Here is a 17,380-nt window from a genome sequence, read left to right on the forward strand (position 1 = left end):
TTCCAACCTCGGGCAGTGCTATTTATAAGGATTTGGGAGGAGGAGGGGGGGTGTTTTGCAATTCCTGCCCTGTCAGCCGAGTATTTTGGAGAGGATGAAACAGCCGTGGAGAATCTGGGCTGTGGCAGCTGACCTCTCCGACTGGCCTGAGGATCCTGACCGCCACACGGCCAGGGCAGTTTGGCAGCTGCCCTGGCCCCCGCTGCCCCCTCCTGCCACCCTACGCCCAGTCCACCTGCTCAAAATAGCCTCCAAGCTCAGGGTCGGCTGCTTCCACCCCAGTGTCACCTGTTAAAAATACCTCCTCTGCAGAGCTGGGCCATGCTGCTCCCCTCACTGTAAAGCCATGTGTCCCTGCCACCAAACAGCCCACTGTACTGGGAAGTGGGTCACTGGGGGCACCCCTAGAGCAGCACTGTGAAGGCAACTCGATCCCACAGGTGGGTGTTTGAGGGATTCTGGGGCAGGGTACAGACCCCTTTTGTAGCCAGAAACATGGAGCATCTCCACCACCTGGGGCTGCCCACAGATCTCATGTGTGAGTTGGGACTGTGGGATGCGGGAAGAAGACCATGATCAAAGGGATGTCCTTCTCCAGCCCTACTTCCTCAGCCACCTTCGCCGGCCTGGAGAAATGTTCCCTAACTGCTTTCTAGCAAGAGATAGACCCCGGGCAGCAGGCGGGCAGGATCCTCATAGCACTGCTCAGCTTCTGCCTCCTTCTCCTCGTCCCACTGCATGCCCCAGCCCTGCCGCAATCGCGGAGCGCGGGCAGGGCGAGGCGGTAATCACAGCCGCGCGGCGGCGGAGCTAATTACAGGGCAGTGCGGGGAGCGGGGAGCGCGCAGCGCGCCGTGGGAAGAGGCGCGGCGGCGGTGGCGGCTGAGCCCCCAGCGAGCATCCACCCGCCCGGCACAGCCGTGACTATGCGAGCAGCGGCTGGCTGGAGGCTGTGAGGGGCTCCCCATGGAGGTGGTCCAGGCACGGTTTGGCTGGGGGGTGGGATGTGCCGGGGGATGGGATGCCATTGGTGGGGGTTGTGTTTGCTGCGGGACCACTTCCTCATGCTGCATCTTCCCTCCTGGCTCTGTCTCACGCTCCCTCTCTTCAGCATCTGCAATTTTTCTAATGGACTTGATGGAACTAATTACAGCAGGAAGACCTGAATGCAGCACAGGCCGAGCAGCAATTCAGCCACTGGTCACTCGGGCAGCTTTAATCACACTGCTCTGACGCAGCATCGCTGGGGGAAGGAACTGCCTCTTCTTGGCATGGCACAGGGCTGCTCCCTCTGCTCAGCTCCTTTACCTCTCACCATGTGTAAGGACAGCTGGGCATCGTGTGGGTCTTCCTGGAGATGCCTGCTTCCTGGAGATGCCTGCTTGCTGAGCACCACTGGATGCAGGGAGGCAGCTGCCAGTGGAGTGGCAGAGCATCTCCCTAATCTCCCTCTGTCCCCTCATCCTGCCTGGCTGCCCCTGCCCACCCCCCACCTCCCGGTTCCTTCTGCCCAGGGGTGGCAGCAGTGTGTCCTGTGGGACAATGCCACATACCAAGCCTGAGGTCAGCTGGGCACCTGTTGCTTTGGCTGGGAAGCATGATCAAGCCAGCACCCAACACCTGTTCAGGCAAACAGTGGCCCACAGGGAGATGGCACAAGCCCTGAAGAGGTTTTGGACAGCCCCACAATCCTGCCATTTTTCCAGGAGCCTCCCAACATCTCCAGTCTGCATTTCCCTGCATAGCTCCGGGCCATCCTCCCTCCCCAGCCAGGAATCTTCCCTGTCGCCTTGTTTATCCCCATTAGTCACACGGCCTCTCCTGCCAGCTCTCACCCTCTCTGGGCCATCCCAATTTAGCTCCTGTTGTCACTTCAAATCTCCCAGCTGCCTCTCACTGTGGAGCTGGCCCCACAGCATCAGCTTTGGGGAGCACCGAGCAGCTTCTCAGCCTCCCTTCCCATCTGAGTGACCTGGGGATGCCACCCTGTGTCCCCAGGGTCTGTCCATGCTTCCTGGGTCCTGAGCCCTGCTAGAAACAGTGGGGGGACTTGGTCCAGTGCTGCTGTCCCACTGTGAAGTTTCCAGCCAGTCCAAGGGAGCACCCCAGGCTGAGGGATAGGATCTGGGGTGCTTGAGAATCCTCACCACCCACTTGCTCATGAGGGAGCACCCTGGCTCCTGTAGAGATAGCAGAGGAGGTAAAGCACAGCAGGCCCCTGTGGTGCAGGAGCACCATGGCACGAGGAGCTCCATGCAGCAGCTTGGCACGAGGGCTGTGCAGGCAGGGAAGGGAATGTCCCCAAGGAAAGCACCAGTGAGCCCAAGTGGTGACCTCCACGCTGAGGTGGCCACACATCTGGCTTGAGTTACCCATGCCTGAGCAGGACAGGGGGATCCAAACTGCCTGGCAAATGGCAGCAAAAGCCCAGCCCAGAGGGAAAGGACAGTTGCCAGAAATACTGGCCCACATCTTTTTTTTGTTTCAGCCAGTGCCCTGAGGAGCCAGTCCTTGGCAGCTGGGAGCAGAGGCACATGCCCTTCCCTGTGGAGCAGCTGAAACAACCCAAAATATCCCACCGCACGCAGCCGGACCCGAAAGGAACATGACAAAGGCGGCTGTGTGAGAAGGAAATACTGCCCCAACCTTTATTGGAACCCTTTTCTATCCAGGCTAACAACTCAAACACCCCAGGAAGACTAAAGAGTACAGGATGGAGAGCAAAGGGAGTTTTACAACCGAGTCAAACCAACAGATCTGCCGGTGTCATTCGGTGAGGATTCGACCAAGAGGCGAGAAAACTGAGACACCATTTCCCTTGCTACTTTCCTCACGCCTTGGCTTTTGCTCTGAACCTTCTCATTTCCTGGGTTTGGAAGGTGGAGAGCTGCCCCTGGGCTGGTGATGTTCAGGGTGTTGTTCTCTAGGCAACAGCTTGACAGCTACTGCTGAAGCTGTTGCTACAACAGTGGAGGTACCAGCGCTTTGGAGACCCTTCTGCTCATGTGCAAACTTCCAGGTAGCAGCAGAAGTCACAAGAGTGAGTTACTCTCTGCTGCAGAGGTAATACAGCCCTGCTGGACAAGGGCAACACTTGCACTTAGGCACCTGAACCCTTTCTCAAACACATCCTGACAGCCCCAAGGCTCAGCACCCTCTCTGTGGCATTTGTCTGCCAACACCAGATTCACATCCACCCTCTGCGGCCTGGGAAGCTCTGCCCACAGAGCACCAGCACCTCCCACTCAGGTGAAGAGGACAATGGCTGCGGCATTGGTGGAGGGCCATGAGCAGGTCATGATTTATAGCACACCCTGTACTTTTTTCAAAGGTAGGAGAAGATGTCTGCAGCAAGCTCTGGCTCCTGTTAGAGATGACAGAAGCCATCTCCTCAGTCCTGGCCTGGCCACCTTTCCCAAGCTCATATCTGGGCAAAGCTACTGGTTCTGCCAAAAAGCTCGAGGAAGGGGGCCAAGCAGGACATGGCATGGGGACGAGGGTCTCAGGATGGGGCAGGGTGGACATCCTTGCTTCCTAGAAGAGACCACAGCAACTCACTTAAACCCTCACCCCTTTCTGACATTGATGAAAGAGCAACAAGTCCCAGTGTCCCCCAGTAACCACTGAAAGCCCAGAGCAGGTCAGTGGTGAAAGATCAGAGATCTCTGGGGATCCCTTGCAATCCCAGCAGCTCTACACGGCATGGTGGAGGAGGAGCAGGTTTATTCCTCCACCACAGCTGGCCTGTCACCTCTGAATGCCCAGCACCTTCCCAGGGGTTTTTGATTTGTCAGAAGCAGCTGGTTCCAGAAGCTGGAGGATTTTTCCCTTGCCTTTTCACCTCCATCCAAAGGAGGTTCCTGCCTGAACCACTGGTGGTTGAGCTCCAAATGAGCCTGATTGGTCTGTCAGGTGCCTCCATGCCAGCAGGTGCCAGCCTCAGTAATTCACCTTTCCAACAACCTCTTTCCAATGTATACAGCAACACTTCAGAGGCTCTCACCTTCATGGACCCAACAGCAAGACCCAAACAGCTGCTTTCTTGTTTTTCTTTGTTTTAAATAATGCTCAATAAATAGAAGAAATAAATATTAAATAGAGGCTAAGTCCTCTCAGCCTGTTCAACATATGTACAGTGCATAGCAAAATAACAGGGATTGGCTGTTGCAGACAGATTTGGTACAAATTCAGTCCCCCAAAACAACAAAAAAGCATCGAGAAGAGTTGTGGTCAACACCAAAGCAACATAAAGCAAGGTGAAGGGCCAGAAGGAACTCCACAGAGCTTTGAAACACCCCTTCCCTCTGCTGTCCAGCAAACCTGCAGAGAGAGTGCTGGGTTTGCCAGGGCCTGGCCCCAGCACTGCAGTGGGAGAAGGAGAGGGCCAAGCCTTGCTCAGTGTGACGAACCCAGAGCCAAGGCAGGTCCAGGGAGTGGGGAGAGCCAACAGTATGACTCAAGGGTCAGGGGGACATCTGGGAGCAGGTACTGCAACATGCTCTCTGCCAGGGAAAAGCAACCAGGGTGTTTGCAGGACGGAAACAAAATCATGGGTGGGAAAGGGCATGTTTGCCAGCACCAGAATGACCAGGTTGCCTTTTCACCAGCTAAAGGCTGCTCTTTGCAGAGCACTCTGAGATAGCAGACGTGGGGGGAAAGTCCTTAAAAGCAGTAAATGAGCAAAACAACGTGGAACAAAACCAAACAAAAGCACTGGCAAAAGGCACAGAGACAGAAAAGCTCATGGGCATCTTGCAAGCTGGTGGAAACCCACGGACAGGAGGGTGGTGTTCCAGGTAGTGCTAAAAGCCTTGAATAAGTTAAAAAAATAAAGTACCACCACAGAGGGAAGCTCCTGTGCTCATGTACATAGACACACACACAGACAGACTTGGTGAGGTCCTGTCACCAGAGGCTGGGTTTTGCAAGCCTCCTCAGCACGGATCACTCTCTCACGGTCTCATTTCTCTGCTTTTTCCATGGGTGGGTCACCGCGTGGCGATAAACAGGAGAGGGGAGTCCTAGCGACGGCATCCTCCCAGGGAAACCAGCGGTGCCTCTGCAGAGCTGCTCGGTTTCGGGTTGTGCGCTGCCTGCCGAGCCAAGGGAAACAGCGGCGCCGGCCAGCTGGCTCTTGGCCGGCGAGAGCACGGCCCGGGGGTGAGACTTCCCCTCGCAGCGCCGCAAACAGCCGGCTGCTCGGCCGGCAGACCCTCGGCATTACCTCCGTGAGGTCCTAGACCCGTTCCTGTGCTCACGTCCGTCGTGCACCTTCACAAACCTAACACGAAAACAGACGAACAGCTCTGCCCTGCATCCCTCTGTCCGTCACACACTCTCCTCCCTGCCCTGGAGAGCACAAAGCGACCTGCTGGCAGCAGGAGTGACCAGCAGGAGCGACAGTCAACTCCTCTAGCCCCCCTCGCTGAGAGGGGTCAGCGCTGTAGTCCTCTACACAACAACAGTGGCATGGATACATTCAAACAAACAAAGAGAGCCAAAAATAACTTAATGTTAAAAAACAAACAACAACCCAACCCATTATTAATAATAATAATAATTAGAAATAAATAAATACTGGTAACGGTGACCACCTGCATCCACTCTGACATACACTTAGAAATAGAATAAAAATAAATAATAAATAAATAAATAAAGTGGGAGGTTTACTCCAACACAAGTCTGCTTGGGAAACCCCAGGAGTGTGGAGCTGCTGTGGACTGTACAGGCAGGGGCAGTCCGTGAAGCATGGAGCTGCTGGATGGGTAGGAGAGCTGCCCCACGCAGCCCTCAGAGTCACCTCCTGTCCCCGTGGTTGGTGAGTGCTGCTGACCCTGGTGTGGTGCTTCGATCATCTGTCCCCAGCCACCAGGAACTCCAGTCAGTGTTGAGTTTGGTATTTACATCAGCTGCTCAAATCTTTTCTGGCCTAGTGTTTGACCCCCCAGCTGCCTGCTTCCTTGCTACAGATGCTCACGTGCATGTGGGGCTGCTCAGGGGCACAAGGCTGCTCAAACCTGGGGTTTGGGCTCCCATTGCTGCCTTTGGGTCTTCATGGGGAGCAGAAGGAGAGGTGTTTCAGTGCCAAAGTGGGAGAGACTCTTTGGGGAGGAAGTGTGAGGTTTTCAGCCCTTTACAAGAAGGGAGTTCATTGCAGAAGATGGCCAAGGGGCCACTGCCAGGGCCAGTGCAGGAGGGCAGGCAGAGGCACCATACTGCAGGAACACTCCATCTTGATCCCTCAGCCACAGCCTTGAAGCATTTGCTCAGCCCTACCAGGAATGTTTTTCTCTGTGTCCTAGAAAGTGGCCTCTCAGGAGGCAGACACATGTCCCCACCAAGCCACTGACCATACCAGTGCCCAGCTTTCTGCCTCAGCCATCCTCATCCTCACATTACCCACAGATAGCAGGGCAGGGGAAGAGTGACTGGGAAAAGGATGGGGTTTGGGGGTTGAAGGCACAGGATGAGGGGGACGAGCAGTAGGAAAGATACAGGGAAAACAAGGACCCCTGGCATAAAACTTCCCCTTCTACCACCCAGGTGGAAATACACCCCATGCTGCTGTACCTTCCCACAGCTAACAGCTCTGTGTGCTCGCCAGGGTGATCATCCAGCCCCACCAGAACACCACATCCACCGGGCTTTCCCCAGCTTGGCCCTTCACCTGCTGCCAGTGGGGCTTGGGGGCTGTAGGTAACTCCTATCTGGGGAGGGGGTTGCACTGCTTTCTACCCCCTCTCCTCCACCAGCGAAGGCTGCTTCCACTCAGACCTTTTCTGTGACACACCTCCTTGACTCATTAAGCCCGAACTTGTTAATAGCCATGCAGGATGGAAGGGGAGGGGATGGAAAAAGGGAGGGCAAGAAGTCTTAAGCCCAAATTAGCGTCTCTAAGCACCCAGGTGTTGTAAGAGAAAGAAGCTCCTCAGCACCAGCTCAGCTTGTGCTGGGAGAAGCCTTTGTTGCCCTGCAAAACACAGCAGTTGCGCAGGCAGCTGGGCTGGCAGGGAAACAAAACCCCAGGGCCCAGGGCTGCCCGGGCAGGCAGAGCCCTCCTGCCGCTGCCTGCGGCTCCTCACTCGGGAAAACAGGCAATTAGTGAGGGGCCCCTTGAGTCCCCCTGCTCTGCTCTATCCTCTCCTGCGATGGGGCTGCCGATCCTGCCTCAGGGGAGCCTGAGGGTCTCAAAGAGCCCCTGAAATCTTCCTGGCACCACTTAAAACCGCTGCCTGTTGTGAGGAAGAGGCATTGGGGTCCCCTGGCTTGCACAATGCCCTTTGAACCTCATGTGTTCTCACCACCCCACAGCTGGGCTAGCTCTATGTCTCCTTACAGTCCCACCAGCACTGCACTGTAAGGGCAAGGCTCCCTTTAGATAAACCTAGACCCCACCTGCCAGGAGGTTCCTCCAAGAAGAGAACCCCACAGCCCCATCTGCCACACCATGGCCTGTCCCTTGGAGCACAGTACAGCACCTGCTCCCCTCTCCCACGTACCCCTGAGCCCCAAAACTGCTTCAGCCCTCAGCAGTTTGTTTGTAAGCTGAGGAGGGGATGAAACCATCCTGTGAGAGATGATGCATGCCCAGTAGGAAAGGGTGGGAGAAAGAGTGGGAATGGCCATTTTGTTCCCCAGGAATTACGTCAGGAGGGATTTCTAGCCTTCTATTTATAGCAGGGGCTGGGTGAGCAGCAATAAAAAAATATTCCCTCATGGAAGAGGCCTGCTGCAGAGTGGGTAGAAATTCTGGAGGAGAGTCCCAGTGGACCTGGTATGTGGCTTGATGGGCACAGGTCACCCCCTCTCATCAAAGCTTCCCAGCAAATTCCTCCCTAACTTGGTCTCTCCCTCCAACAGAAATAAATTTGCTGGCTCCTGGTTTGGCAGAAGAGCAGGGAGCTGAATTCTTTCCTTTGGACTAGCTGGCAATGCTTCAGAGAGTGGCAGCGATGGGGAGATGGGGACGTCAGGGAGGATGGAGCAGGTCTGTCCTGACAGACCCTCTGTAAAGCATCAACCCTTTCTTCCAGCCCTGGCCCGGGAAGCTGGGACCAATCCACCTGCTCTGCCAGTCGGCTGCACCGGGCACACGAGGGCTCTTGCTCCAAGCTGGGGAAGGGGGACCCGGCACTGCCACCACATCAGTATCGAGGATGATTGCTGTTGATGGCCAGGTAGGTGGGAAGGAAGCAGAGAATGCCAGGAATTTGGAGGTGGCCGTCGGTGGCACTCCCTAGCGACGCAGGCTGTCGGAGCTGCCTCCTGAGTCATAGCTCCTGCTCCTGCTGCGGCTGCTCCTGGGACCCGAGCTGTGGCTGCGGCTCCTGCCCTCGGTGCTGCTGCTGCTCCAGCTCCGGCTCCGGCTTGTTCGGTAGCTGGAGTAGCTCCGGCTGCGGCTCGGGGAGCGGCTGAAGCTGCTGGACCAGGAGGAATAGCTGCTGGCGCTGCTGGAGGAGGGGCTGGGGCGGTAGTAGGGGATGGGGCGCTTGCGGGCACTGCGGGGACAGAGACACGGGTTACTAGCGACGCAAGGATGGGTTTTACTGCCAAAAGCTCCAAAAAACAGTTCACTCTGTACAGCACTCCCCCAAAGCGTGACTGACAAGATCAAGTATCTGACAGTCCTTGGGATTCAAACCAACCCCTCCTACGGCCCTGGGGAATGTCCCTGGCACCAGTCTGAGGCTGGGCTCTGCTTGATGTCTCAAAGGGCCCTCAGCGTGAATGTTAGAGTCAATATTTGACTCTCTCTCTACTGTGTGGAACTTCTCTCACAGGAGAAGGTGGAACAAAAAGCCTGGAGGGCGATGCTCCTGGCACCTGATGGGTGACTCCCTGCCCTGACTTCGTCTGCTTTTTGTCTTTTGCTGTTGTAAATAAGGCCCCCACCCCATCCTCCCCCTGCCTACGGCTGAAATTCCCCAGGCTCCAGGAGGGGCAGAAGGGCCTGCTGATCAGGCTCAGGGAAACCAGTCTCCTGCTGCAGAAACCTCCAGTGGCAAGGGCTGGGAGCAAAGGACAGCCCGTGTTGCCCTGGGGGGTGCCAGGATGGGACCACGTCCCCTTACCTTGTGATGCGCCGAGCTTCCAGGTGGCTGGGAGAGTCTCTCCTGCGCTTCCTCAGGGGGGAGTAGGACCGCCGCCGCCGCCGCTCCCGCTGGGACTCCTTCTCGCTGGAGCTGTACTTGTGCTCTCCCTCACGGTCCCTGGGTAAGGCACAGATTGGGAACCGTCACTGCTGGGCTTTTGTGGGGTGGGCTTTGAATGTGGAGGCAATGAGCTGTGAAGGCACAGATGAGCAGGGCACTCTCGGCTCCAAAAGGAACCACTCCAGGCAAAGTGCTCTGGTGGCATCAGCCCTGCACACACTCGCTTAGCTGGATAAAGAGACACTCATCTGGCTGGACAGATGGACACCCATTAGTTGTGTCTGAGGGCTTCAGCAGTGTCTCCTGCTGGCCTTGCACTGCCAAGATAAGATGGCTTCCATGTACCTGTGTCTGTGGATGCACACTGTCCTGAGCTCCACTAAAACTGCTGTTGCTGGCCGTGCTGCAGAAGCAGGTGAGGAGGCCCCATGCGAGCAGAGGGCTTGGTATCCCTGCAAGGCTGGCAGGCTCACCAGGAGGAGTGCCAGTGTTGCTATGGTTTTGCCTTTTGTTGAGTTCCCCTCCACGTCAGCACAGGCCTTTCTGGGCTGTGTGGCTGACTTCATGCACCCTGCTCAATGCCATCTGCAAAGCAACGTGTTGCAGGTCCAGGGCCTGATCCTTGCGCACAGGAAATGTTCTCACCGACTGTTGCAGCCTGCAAGAGTCAGACCCTGGCAATGTAACATTTTAAAGGTGCAAAATGTTCACACCAGAAAAACCTGTCCCAAGGCATCTCTGGGGCTGAGCTGTGAGATGGTGGCTTTTCAATGGCAGGTGGAAGAAGCAGAGTTGCCTGGACTGTGTTTTCCTCTGCAACACTGAGAGTGCCAGCATGAGGGTACCTGGCATCTGCCCACACAGGAGGGGTCATTTGCCAGGGCCTGACAAGGCTTTGGCAGAGCTGTGACTAAAAAGCAGAGTGTCTTTGCCAGCTGCAGTAAGATCCCTCTCTGACAAGGGCTGCACGCTTCTCCAGCAAGGAAAGCTGAAGCAGATCTAGCTGGAGCCTAACATTCTGCCCACCATTTGCACCAGCATGACAGAGAGGGGCACTCACTGGGTTTTCCTGTGAGGCATCTCCCACTCACATGAAGCCCTGCCAAACACCACTGAGCAGCCATCTGTGCACTCTTGGCTGCACAGCATGTCCCCTGCAAGGGCTCAGAGTGGAGGAACAGCCACTTCACCTGCCACATGCTCCGAGTGTGAGGTGCCATGGTGCTTCAAAGCCAGGGATAACCCAGCTCTCCTTTCCAGCAACCTACACCCAAAGTGCTGTGTGCTAAATTCCCCTGAATCAGTGCAGGGCAGTTCTTGGCTACAGGAAATCCACTTTTCCCACAGAAAGTGAGAGGCTCATCTCTGGGCTCTTCTCTCTGCAACCAGCACCAGCCATGAATGGCAAGAAATCTCCACTGGGCTGAAGGCCAACACAACACACTGCCAGGTGCCCTACTCTGTGTCCAGCGGACTCCCTCTCGCCCTGATGCTGAAGCGCACAGTGAGGAAGCTGAGGGAACAGTTTGGGGCTGGCAGGAGCCAGCACATGTGCTGCAGTCCAGACAGGAGCTGGAGGCAGTGGGAAGGCATGAGGCAGCAGATAGCACATTGAGGAGAAAGCTGTACCTGCTAGGGCTGTAGCGGGAGTAACTAGGGCTCCGACGAGGCCTTGAACTCCTGCTCCCAGGACTTTTTTTGCAGGATTTGGAGGAATAGCTGGGGGAACGTGAAGAAGACCTGGAGATAGACAAGAACCATGGAAGGGTTAACAAAGCTGGAGGCTGAGGCTGTACCCAATGCCTCATATCTGGGCTCATGCCCCACATGTCAGGGTCTTGGCTGAGCTCTGCGTGGCCGATTCACCTCAAGCCACTTGGATCCCTAGGTATCCCCCAGAGCCTTATATCTGCCCTGCCAGGAGCTTGCCAGCTTGCAGGGGTTAGCCATTGCCCAGGGCCACAGAGAGAGCTGTTTTACCTGGCCTTACCTCTTTCCTGAAGAGCAGGACCTGCTGCGGGAGTAGCTGGGAGAGGCCTTGCGGGGTGAGGAGCGGGAGCGGCTGGAGCAGCTGGAGCCAGGGGAGGATCTGCCCGTGCTGGTGTAGGACCCGCTGCGGGAGCACGGCCTCAGCGGGGAGCTGTGGGTTGGGGATGGGAGGAAGTTTTGCTTTGTCTCCTCCGAACAGCTGAGACATAAGGACAGGCACCCTCTGTGAACATATATTTGGATGGCCATTGAAGCTGTGCCTGAACTGGGACTGGTCTCTGACTGAGGGGAGCACCATGCTCCAGCCAACAAGTTCTCCCAACCTCCCATTCCCCACTGGGGATGAAAAAGACCGTCCAGCTCCACAGGTTGCTGTTGCAAGGAGACCCTGTGTGTGTGTGTGTGTGTGTGTGTGTGTGTGTGTCAGAGCCCCAGAACTCATCCTCCAGGCTGTGCCAGGGAAGGGCTGTGGAAGAGGTCTCAGGTGGTGTGAGGGGCAGCAGTTCTGCCTCAAACCTACACACCAGAGGTGTCTGGTTGGCAGAGCCTAGGTCAGGCTGGTGAGTGGTGCAGGCTCTGCAAGGTGAGAAGTGCTGGAGCAAGAAAGAGCCAGGGCATGGCAAGCAAGGGCCCATGTTTCAGACTGGCTGGCTGTGGAGCAGCAGGAACAGGCACTGAGCAGACTCATCCCATTGCATTTGGGCAAGGAAGCTCCTCCGCTTCCAGAAATGCCCTGGGTATGAACTGGGGTTAGAACCCAGTAGCCAGGGCCAGCTGCAATCCCAGCTCCACCCATGTGAAGGCAGAGTTATCCCACTGGAGACACAATGTGAGTAGCATAGACAGCCCTAAAATTTTACCCTCTGAAAATCAAGGGCTTGTTTTTCCTAACACCAGTTCCCCTGTCTGCTTGTCCTCACTCATTCAGTGCTCTCACCCCCAGAACACATCCCAACTCTAACTTTCAGCCTGCAAGACCTGAGGGCCTGAGCTAGAAGAGCTCCTAAACACCACTACCTGAACATAGCCTTGGGTACCAGCCACTGAGCTTCAACTGCCTTCATCTCCAACATCACCTGGCAGGACCCCAGGAATGGAGGCTAGCATCTGCTCCCTTCTGATGATGACCCATGGCACTGGATGAGGGTTTGACTACTGGTCCCAGTCCTGATGCCCCATGGCCCCAGCACACAGAGCTGCTGCTGTATTACCCTGCAGACAGCAAGGTACTTGCCCCTAGCTTTGCTCCCCCACCTGCAGGAGATGCTATCTTGTCACCCAGGACCAGTCCTGGCTCAGGCTGGATCTGGCTCATTGGACAGGTGAAAGAACAGCCTGTGATGGTTTTAGTGAAAGGTAACTCTGTTTCCCTTCCCCACAGTAAGCAAGGGGGGGGGGGGGGGGGTAGAATTAGTACAGCAACCCCCTCAAGGCACCTTTCAGATTTTGCCCAGAAGGGCCAGTGACTGTTTTCTCCAACATGGTCACATACAGCTGAGCAGGAATGTGTTCAGGACACAGCTGGACCCAGGGCCAGATCCTGTATCAGCCACATTCACGCCAGAGGAGCTGGCACAGGCAGTGCCCAGGGGGCATGATGGCTGGGTTTTCATCTTCCTCCTCAGGCTACAGGATTGGTCATTGCTGGGTTCTGGACTCCAGACTGGCAAGACCGTGGGTCTGATTTATATCTAACTGCCTCCAGACCACAGAGCCTCCCTGCCAGCTCACCACTGCAGCTGGCCAGCGGGGAGGAGATACAGAGCAACAACATACCAGGTATTTGGCTGCCAGCAGCAGCTACTGGTAATCACTGACCTTCGGTCTTGTCCCTGGGCATCTGGAGACAGATTTTCCAAAGCTGTTCCCTTGGTCTGGGAAAAGCAACTGGTGAAGGAATTTCCTGAATCAGAGCTGTTATCGCTGTTGGCCAGTTTGGGCTTCCCGGACGAGAAGGCATGGCCAAAGCCACCATGGACTAGACTTCTTTTCTCCTGGCTGTCCTTTGACCTGGATGAGCTCGTTTGAGTGGAGGGAGGGGAGGAAGTATCGTTTCCTGAGTCATATTCATGATACTCTCCATTCTGGCTGGCTAGGTTGCCAGGCGGGCTGTCTGCTTTGGTAAAGAGGTCAGCAGAAGACCCTGACTGAGAGATCTGAAAGCAGAAAAGCCATTTGGCATTGTTTGAACGAGGTTTGGTTGGGTTTGTTTTTTTTTGGGGGGTGGGGTGTGAGTTTTGGTTTTAACTTTCTTTTATTATAATTTTTTGTTTGTTTTCCCTTTTTTTTTTTGGTTGTTTTTTTAAACCAACCCAGAAATTTTATCATCATAATGCACCGTAACGAAAGGAACGAAGCAAAGTAAGAAAGAAAGGGGAAAAAAAAAGAAGAAAGAGGAGGAAAAAAAAACCAAAACCAAACCAAACCAAACCAAAAAGCACATATCCCTGAAAGAAATCCACAGTAAAAAGAAACTTCTTTCTTTTCCCCCCCCTGCTATGATAATGGGAAGATTTAGAGATCATGCAAAGAGCTATCAGCATGCAAGGCATGTTCAACAGAAGCTCAGCAAAGGAAATGGGCAACCAAAGAGGCAAAAGCACTGACTGGGGAGATAAATAAATTAATAATAAGAGTAATAAGAGTAATAATAATAAGAATAATAATAATAAGAGTAATAAGAGTAATAATAATAAGAGTAATAATAAGAGTAATAATAATAAGAGTAAAAAAAGAGTAATAAAAGTAGTAATAATAAGATTAATAAGAGCAATAATAATAAGAGTAATAACAATAATGGTATAACAGAGGACAAAGCCCTTATTTAACCTTTAAAGAGGGGGAAGGAAAAAAAAGAAGAAGAATAATAAAATGTGATTTATCCATATTAAAAACCTATATAAACCTTAGAAAGGAAAGGGAAAAAAAATATGAAACCTTAAATGAGCAAATTCTTTTAAGCTTCCTTGATAAAGAGGCTGAATGAATATCACTCAAATAAGCAAAGGGGGGGTGGGAAAAAAAATCAAACAACCAAACCAAACCCTACATTAACTTAAATTACATTAAGGGCTTCTGTACAAAGTAAAAAGAAAAACAACTGGCAAATAAATGAAGTTATTGCTTTGAAGCTACAAAAATGAAAGGGGGAGGGGAGTGTTGGAAAAAGAAAAAAGGGGGAGGGGGTTGGAATAAGAAAAAAAGGGGGGGAAAAAAAAGGAGGGGGGAAAAAAAGGAGGGTAAAAAAAGGAGGGGGGAAAAAAAGGAGGGGGAAAAAAAGGAGGGAAAAAAAAAAAGGAGGGGAAAAAAAAGGAGGGGGAAAAAAAAAGGAGGGAAAAAAAAAAGGAGGGGAAAGGGGAAAAAGAAAACTCCCTCTGGAAATAAAAGGTATACAGATACTTCTTTGTGTGCTTTTTTTCCCCCTGGAGAAGATAAAGCTAATGCACTGGAGTGACCTCTAATAAATTCCCTGGTGTCTTGCGGATAGCATCCACTTACCCATCAAGAACTCCTCCTTTAGTAGGTAAGGTGTAAGAAAAAAGGAAGAGCGGGCAACATAAGTCCATCATTAGAGTCTCAAATTACATGAAAAAAACATCACCCCTCTCTTCCATCCACACTGCCAACTGCTCGCTCGCCTCCTCTATGCAAATGCCGCCACTGCTTTTTGTCTGCTCCTTGTCTCCCTTTTGTTATGCGGTTTTGTTTCCTCCTGCTTTGCAATGAGGCTGCCCGGCCCCGTTCCTGCAGGCTGGTGGCTTGTGCTGAAAAGTCGCAGCTTGCACCGAGTCCCCCGGGGTTTCATGGACATGACAAAGGGAACTCAAGTGAGGAAGAAGGGGGAAAAAAAAAGCCAAAACAAGTAGAGGAGGAAAAATATCCCCTGGTGCTAACTGGAGAGCTCTGGGGAAGGGGCTGACAGACTTGCTCCTGCCAGCCTCTGAGTGGAGGTTCAGCTGTGACCTGATGGGGCTTTTGTGAGTTGACCCCAAACCCACATAGGCTGTGCTGGGCAGGGCTGTTGCCTGGGGTCTTGAGCATTATCAAGGTGATTTGCATCACTGGAATATTTTATGGCTCAATTTTAACTCCACTGGCATTTACCTGAGCCAGTCCAGGCATGTGCCAGCACTGGGAGCAAGGCTGTTGGTGCCAATGTCTACCCTTGCCATAGAGCGGGAATTAGGGCCAAATGTGGACCCACCACATCTGCACTCTTCCTGTGGCCTTCTCTTTCACTCAAGTGCTGTGCTCTCTGCATTCCCACCCATAAGGTTCAGTCCAGGATCCTTAAAGTGTGGGCCATGTAGGTTTGGTTCTTCCCACCTGGGACATTCCTCCAACATGTTCCCAGCAAGCCATGCTCCTGCAAACACCTGCACATGTCCTCACACCACACTCCGGGGCACACGATGCCCTCCCTCTGTGCCATGCTCTCCACACTGGGGACCTGGGCCATGTCCTCACACCTCTGGGTTATTCTGAACCAAGAAAACCATACTGCAATGCTGCTAGTATCTCAGGAAGCAGAGGAGACCTGGACTAGCTGTCACACAGCAGGGACAGGGCTCTTACCCACAGAGGGGTTACAGACCCAGCCCATGTCACTGTTTACACAAAGCTCCTTCATCCCATCAGATGGTGTCTTCACACCCACCCTCCTGCCAGTAGCATCTGATCTGTGTTCCTGGAGGTGGGGAGTTTGCTCACACCCTAGTTCAAGAGGTGCTAACTGGGACAGGGATGGCTGACTCAGAGGCATGTGCTGAACCAGCAGCAGCTGAAACCAGACTGGAGCTGCCAACACACAGCACAGCTCCCAGCACACAGTCCTTGCAGTGACGACTGCCCACAATATCCTCACACTCTGGAAACACCTGGAGTTGGAGGATCTCCAAGTACTTCCTGTGTTGTTAGAGAATGAGGCATTACTGCTTTTGGGGCAGTGGACAGAGGGACAGGAGTTATTTCAACCCAGTAAATCCATACTGGAGCTGGAGACTGCCCCATCCCCACCTCATACGAACTTCTAAGCCATGCTCAGTCCTAAGGGGGAGGCACTGGGAGCCCCAGCAGCAGATATGGGAAATGAAGTGATCCTCCTTCACTAGCCAACTTCAACACAGAAGACCTGGACAGAGAAAAAATATCTCCCAAATGTTCCCAGCTAGGAACAAGTGGAGACACATTGCAAGTCCTCATTTCAGCATCTGCTACTGTTCCTTGCTAGTTCTCAGCTCTAGCACTTCTCAGCTTTAGCATTTCTCTACCAGTCCTCATTTGCTCCAGCAGAAAGTGGAATGTTGAAGAGAGAGAGTTATCCAGCTAGAGCCTTCACCAATTCTGTCTGAAGGCCTGATGCCTCAACCAGAGCCCCAGGAGAGCTGGGTTGTCCTTTCAGACAGGGCACAGGTATTTTTAAATAGATGGGTTATGGTTTGCATTAGATCTGACCCTAGCCAAGAGACAAACAACTTGTGACCACTTCTCCTCCACCAGCATTAAACCACCACGTGTGGAACCCCTTGCTACAGAGGTAAGAAAAGCCTGAAGTGGGCACAGGGCTGCTCTGAGGGCACTGCCCCCCACATGCCACCCTTGCTCCCAGTCTAAACCAAAAAGCCTTTACTTTTTACAAGAAATATAGAAGTGTCTTAGCATTTCTACACCGGGTTTTGAGACTGCCAGTGGGGCCTGGGACACCTGCTTTTGCTTTGCCTTCACTGAAGTCTACTTTCAAAGTAGCAACTGCTGCAAGCACATCACAAAATCTGTCATGACTGGGGAATCAACAGGCTTCTGAGTAGCTCAACATCTGTGCTACCAGCTCTTGGGGAAGAGGCAACATATGGATACCACCGAAATACAGAGCCCAGAGTTGCTGAGAGGGCTGGAGGGTCTGGCTGGGTAAGGCAAGCACCATGGCAGGGGCACAGGAGCTTCCTAGCCCCCCCAGCTTGGGGCACCACAGAATTGTCAGGGCTGGAAGGGACCTCAAGGATCATCCACTTCCAACCCCCCTCCACTAGATCAGGTTGCTCAGAGCCACATCCAGCCTGGCCTTAAAACCTCCAGGGATGAGACTTCTACCACCTCCCTGGGCAACCTGTGCCAGTGCCTCACCACCCTTGGGGTGAAGAACTTTTACCTAACACCAAATCTGAATCTACCCACTTCTAGTTTTACTCCATTCCCCCTAGTCCTATCATTACTTGACCCCCTCAAAAGTCCCTCCCCAG

General features: G+C 53.6%; 1 protein-coding gene across 5 annotated transcripts in view; it reads right to left on the reverse strand.

Annotated features, from left to right (window-relative positions):
* Positions 1-2,623: 2,623 nt before the first annotated feature.
* Positions 2,624-17,380, reverse strand: part of SRRM4 (serine/arginine repetitive matrix 4) — a 50,867-nt gene continuing 36,110 nt past the window's right edge. For 2 of the 5 annotated variants that reach the window (XM_068161776.1, XM_068161775.1), the window contains exons 9-13: positions 12,960-13,297; positions 11,143-11,364; positions 10,782-10,892; positions 9,072-9,209; positions 2,624-8,498 (exon numbers count right to left, since the gene is read on the reverse strand). In XM_068161776.1, the coding sequence (XP_068017877.1) occupies positions 8,237-8,498; positions 9,072-9,209; positions 10,782-10,892; positions 11,143-11,364; positions 12,960-13,297 (1,071 nt within the window). In that variant the 3' untranslated portion in view covers positions 2,624-8,236. The remainder of the gene's footprint in view (positions 8,499-9,071; positions 9,210-10,781; positions 10,893-11,142; positions 11,365-12,959; positions 13,298-17,380) is intronic. The other 3 variants (XM_068161778.1, XM_068161777.1, XM_068161779.1) reach the window with 3 other exon arrangements.

The sequence above is a fragment of the Melanerpes formicivorus genome, unplaced genomic scaffold (genome assembly GCF_026170545.1).
Source record: "Melanerpes formicivorus ecotype bairdi unplaced genomic scaffold, bMelFor1.0.p_v2 SCAF_60, whole genome shotgun sequence".
In the NCBI taxonomy this organism is placed as follows: domain Eukaryota; kingdom Metazoa; phylum Chordata; class Aves; order Piciformes; family Picidae; genus Melanerpes; species Melanerpes formicivorus.